The sequence below is a fragment of the Mytilus californianus genome, unplaced genomic scaffold, assembly GCF_021869535.1.
Source record: "Mytilus californianus isolate M0D057914Y unplaced genomic scaffold, xbMytCali1.0.p SCAF_2, whole genome shotgun sequence".
In the NCBI taxonomy this organism is placed as follows: Eukaryota; Metazoa; Mollusca; class Bivalvia; order Mytilida; family Mytilidae; genus Mytilus; species Mytilus californianus.
The window spans coordinates 96,393,311-96,399,310 of NW_026262668.1; the positions used below are offsets into that span (position 1 = coordinate 96,393,311).

At 28.2% G+C, this 6,000-nt stretch overlaps 1 protein-coding gene across 1 annotated transcript in view; it reads left to right on the top strand.

Annotated features, from left to right (window-relative positions):
- The window catches only part of LOC127730484 (uncharacterized), a 60,137-nt gene extending 54,837 nt beyond the window's left edge, over positions 1–5,300 (top strand). Inside the window, exon 7 of the mRNA XM_052238912.1 lies at positions 540–5,300. Within this exon, the coding sequence (XP_052094872.1) occupies positions 540–616 (77 nt within the window). The 3' untranslated portion in view covers positions 617–5,300. The remainder of the gene's footprint in view (positions 1–539) is intronic.
- Positions 5,301–6,000: the final 700 nt, after the last annotated feature.

Sequence of the window (6,000 nt, forward strand, 5' to 3'; positions counted from 1 at the left end):
GACTGTTTTTCTCTCTAACTAATATCAGTTTTAGAAAATTTCAATTGTTTGTAAATTTTAACAAAGTTATAAAAAAAGGTTTTTTGATTTTAAGTCTTAATTTGTTTGATAATTAGCATGATTTGTGTCTATCAGAAATTTTACATAGACAATAGGTGACTTGTAAAAAAACTAGATAGCTGTCTTCAATATAACCAGACGTTCTGAACCATCCCAAAATAACACATGAAGTTATGGTCTCAGCTGGAGAAATAGTTCTACATTATTAAATATTGAGAACAAATTTCATGTGAACAATATTGGCTCCTGGTAATGCCTACAGATATTGCATAACAAACCAGAATTTTAGTTTTTCTGATTAATATTTGATTATTATGTGTTAAGGAAAAATTAACTAGATTTATAGACTATATCAATGTATAAGCATTTAGTGGTCAGTTCTCCAGGTACAAAGAGTTGACCACTTTTTATCTAGGTACAACCCTGGACATAATTCATTAGTATTTATAATTTTATTGAATACATTTTTAATTTTACAGATTACAGTGGAGCACCTAGTCTACAGAATATCTTCTACTTGATGTGTTCAGCTCTCCTGGCAGCCATATTATTGTAGGACATATATCTATTAGGAAATGTTTACTTGTTTATGAGTTATCTGCAGGAACACATGAATCAGAGATTAGGGTGGAATAAAAGTTTTAAGTCTTGACAGTAAAGGGGCAATTATTAGGGAACTGAGAGCTAATGTATTTTCTATTGCTTAATTATATAATCTCTGAAAAAAAAACACAGCTATTCTAAAATAAAAGTTCATAAACAAGTAAACCCATAAATGAATTAAAGAAGAAAGAGATCTGATGTGACTATTCAGCCAAGTTTGCCTGTTGATTTCATGGTTGTGAAAGAGGAGTGCTAGAAGAACAAATTAGGGCAATGTTGATAAAGAAAGATGGACTAAAACAGTAATGTTCTGTTGGTCAATATGAACACTAGGGTAGTCTGACACATAATTTGGTAGACAACAAGTCTGTATAGATTAAATTGACTCCTGGCAGGTATAGCCAACTGTTGTATTGACTTTTTATCCTAAGTCTTTGAAAACTTAGTCTTATACATTGAGTGCTACAATTGATTGACTAAATATTTCTTTGTTATAATATATATGTGTACATTTTGTCAGTTTGCATATACATTGTATTTGCATTGAAATATTTGGATTTATTCTTTTGGTTATGAATAAAAGCTTTGAATTTGTGTATAAGAATGTATTATATAACAACAGGTATCCAAAGAAAATACATTACTATAATGAGAATTCCCACATTAATGAATTGTGCCAATATGAGATCATTTTCCATCATAATCCGTGCAATTAAACATTTTATGATTCATTTAGGATGTTATAATTTTAAACATAGAGATTACCATTTACGTTGAGAATTAGATTAAACAACCGGTTTCTATAATTTTAGCTTGTTTTTATTGGTGTATAATGTTTCAATATATATATATATATATATATAATGTCTGTATGCAATATTTTTATCTAGTTAATACTTTCACTGTTACAGTAAATTAGATTTGGCAGCAAAAAATAGAAGTTAAATAATCTGATTTCAAAATACATGTAGTACCAATATCGTTAATCTTTTTTACTAATTTGAAAATTAACTAGACCATTTGAGATTTAAAGCATACAATTTTTAAATGTAAAAAAAAAATCTTTGTTAGGCAAATAACAAACTGTCAATGTTAATAATGATAAGAACACAATTTAAGCAGTTCCCTCTATTCTAAGTAATTTCGTGCAAGTAAATTTTCTGACCTCTCATTTTAACAACTTGTTTTATATAGCCTCATTAGTCATACATTCCTATCATTTTCATTATAAATTTTATTCATTTTGTTTTATATTAGGGAGGCTTTTTTATACTGCAAGTTATGATATATTGCTTTATTTCACATCATACATGCATCCTGCTGGTGTAGTTGAAGATTGATTGGTGTATTAAGAAAATAAGTTAGCTATCTTTTGGCTATAATTGGTTTAAAAGCTATTGGCAGATATCTTTAATAGTGCAGTTTTAAATGCATTTTATAGAAAATGTAAAAGAAGGTTATTGATAATGATGCAGTAAATTTAAATTGCCACCAGTTTTTACAGTGAGCAGTTGATCAAAGATACTGTTGGTAAGCTGAAAGTAGTCCATAATATTATAAATGTTGATGCATATCAGTTTTAAATGGTTGGCTTTATTCTATATATTTGTGTGAACTATGAACATCATTGTTTCAAATGTGAATGTTAGAAGATGTACATTTTGTCAGGACAAATGCATATATTTATGTATAACAAGGAATTATTTGAATCCGGAATATTTTTGAATTCTGGAATATTGATTATAAATGCATGATGAAAACTAACCCAACTAAATAGGGTTAGCCATGCATGAATGGTTAAGGTTAATTTTACTTTCACTGTTATTTCAGTATGAACTAACTAACCCCCCTAAGCCATCAATTTTCCAGAAATCAAAATTATTCCAGATTTAAATAATTCCTTGTTGTATGATTAATGTGATGATAATGTTGAATTATAAAAAAAAGTATTATGTAATCAGTGTGTGCCTTTTTAAATAATGGTGTTTAAATTTACCTTAGCCTTTGCTGTTTTGGAGAAAATTAAAATTTATAGGTTTGGCTTTGCAGAATCTACCTGAATAATTTGTTTTCTTCAAATCTGATAATCAAGATTATGGCAGACTGTTGCATGTATAGTTCATTCATATTTCAAACTTTTCAATGAACATTGCTTACCTGTTAATACATACCATATAACCATGTTCAAAAGATCTGGAAAATAGTATATAACTGTTTTACTTTAAATATTTTCAATGAATACTGAAGACTGACTTTCAAGTTTCATACTGATTATTACACTGAATATGAAAACATTAATTTACACAGTGATGCAAGGGAATTTTATTAATCACAGAAATTTACATGCTGTGGAAGTGTTGTGATCTCACTAAATGATCACAGTTTGTTGTGAATAATTAGGAAAGATTAAAGAATTCAGGTAGATTTTGTTGGACATAAAATTTGAGGCTGGTGGTCTGCTTAAGTAAATCAAATTAGATATAGATTTTTCATTTCAATTAGGCAACTATTTGTAAAAAGAAATCCCATGTAAATAATCTCTGTGTACGTGTATGTTTTATTGTCTGTTATTTGTGGTCAAAATTCAGATAAAAATTGTTCAAAGGGAGATAATACAACAAAAAATATATAGCCTGTAAAAATTGTAATTATTTGCTGAAGATTTATCAAATCTGAGATGTTTTATTTCGCTGATGTTGATAATCAACATTAAACTGAAAATAAATGTAAAAAAAACTTATACTATTATTATAATCTTTTTTTTTTAATCAGAATACTTACAAATTCCTTTGTATCTACAATTAAATGTCTATTTATACAAATCTTTTTTGTTATTTGTACAGTAATGTAATTTGTGTATTCACATAGTAATTTACTATATAGTGTATTAAACTGTTGTGTAGTATATGATTCGTGCCATTTATCCTTTCATGTTCAGTGTACCTTTGGATGTGGTATATGAATTGCCTTAATTTACAGAAAACAAATCCTATGTGATTATATCAATTTGACTATTGTTTGGATTACTTTGATTAAATTATTGGTCTGATAAACATGAATCAATTTTAATTCTGTCCCCTTTAAATGACTATATTCGACTGTTAAAAGGTTGTCAACATTTGTGCATAAATGCTATTTGTCTTTATAAGACATTTGTTGAATAAAACTGATTAATGTTAATTACATAAAGACCAAACACTCAAAAACACAATTAGGTTTTTCATATGAACAATTTTATTTGCCTTAAATGGCATACAATGGGGAAAAAATGAGGTTTACAGATACAAAATAAAAACCATTAAGATTTGTTGTGTAAGTTGATTCCTTATTGTCTTTGATTTTAACCTGATATTCTGTAATTTTACTTCACTGGTTTAGTTACATTTTCGATAGTGATATTATTTTAATATTTCTTTACTAAAACAAACAAACTATACCATTGACAAGGCTTTCAAAAGAAGGTGGCAGCTTCTTTCCACCTGCTACTTTTGGTAAGAGCCACCTTCTCATGCCCTTTTTTACTTTGGCAAAACAGGAGAATAGCTGCCTACCTTTAATATTGAAGTCCCTTACTTCTTACTGTTTTTAAAAGCCCTGCATTATTAAATCAGATATTTTGCAAAATAAAAGCTGATCTTTATTAAATTGAGAAAAACATTTTTAATTAACATTAATCAGTGAAAAAAAATGTTTGTAAATTTGGAATACCTGTTACTTCATTCGCTATTAGATGGAAATGTTTACCCTGGAGTGATTATTTGTTTTTTTAAATTTTAAATTTTATAAGCAGCATTACTTTCATCAATTGTGCTTCAAAGGTTTAAATAGCTATTAATAGAGCTTCAAAAGTTGAAATAGTTATTAATAGATATCTTTTTTATAGATTTTTCCTTTTTCTTTTTATCTGGTGTTGGTATGGTATTGATCTGTCATAGAAAAGGTATTTTAATGATGAACGACAGAATTAAGATGGGAAAAAATCTACAATTTGGCAATTAATGTATTTTTAACCAGCATAATATGTTTGATTTAAGAATCTTAATTTTAAAATGTATTTTAGATCTTATATAAATCTTGATTATGCTTTGCATTTATTCCTTTTTATAAAATTTAGCAGTTCTTGAGGAAAACTAGATAATTGTTGATACTTTGTAATTATATTGTTTAGTTTGTTTGTACAAGTATAGCTTGATACAGTAAAGGGGGAGCCTAATATTTTGCAAGTATTTAAACAATTTATTATGTAACTGTATTGGCTTTTTTTCAAATTGCAAACCATTGGTATTTATATAAGCATTAAGCTTTGCTTTGATCATGCATATGAAAACTAAACATTTCTCTATAAAAAGTTTGTATTTTGGCCAATTTACAGTCATATATTTAATTTGATGTATTTGAATTGTTACTGATTGCAAATTTTGATTGAAAAAGGAATGAAACACTTTATAAATTAAGGTTGATTTAAATTTTGACTACAATACTTGAGTGAGTTACAGGTATAACATTGTACTCCCTGAATACAGCTATATATTTTGAGTTTATCTGTCATGTAGTGAACATGTAAGGAAGGTTGTTTTTTATTGAGTTTTATTCATTCATCCATTACAGTTCATTCATTAAAAGCTTTCTTTGTACAAGTGTTTTCTTTCATTAGCATATTTCATTCATTAGCATTTGAATTTACATAGAGATATTATATTCCAACATTAAATGTGGGCTATCATCTGGTCTGTCTGTTCGTTCATCTGTGTAATGTGTGATCACTTTTCAGATCTGTCAGACACTGACTTCCTGTTACTCATACATTAATCATTTGAATATGTTGAACAAACTTTTGTTTTAAATCTGTCTGTCGCATGTTTCTCAAATTCTACTAAACAGAATGACCATATTTGATTATTAACTTGACAATGATGAGTTGTAACATGTGATAGCTTCTTAGATCTGCAGAACATCTGCTTCCTGTTTGTAGATAATTCGAAAATTTCAACATGTTTAATAAATACAAATATTTGAGTACCAGTAGCTTATTTCTTAAAAACTACTGAACAGAATGACTTCATTTTTGGCAGCTTGTCATTGATGAGATGTAATATGCAAGAGCTTTTTGAATCTATCTGACACCTACTTAATTTTTTGTCTCGCCTTGACGGAGTCAAAAAGCGAGACATAGGTATGCTGTTTCCGGCGACCGTGGTGGCGTCAATAATGTATTAGTTTGTTATTATGTCTACTTTATGATGAATCACTAGTGGTAGGTCAATGATATTTGGTATGCAGCTGTATTAGCATTGGCACATCTCATTTATTATTAGAGAGATTATTTGGCCCAGCCCC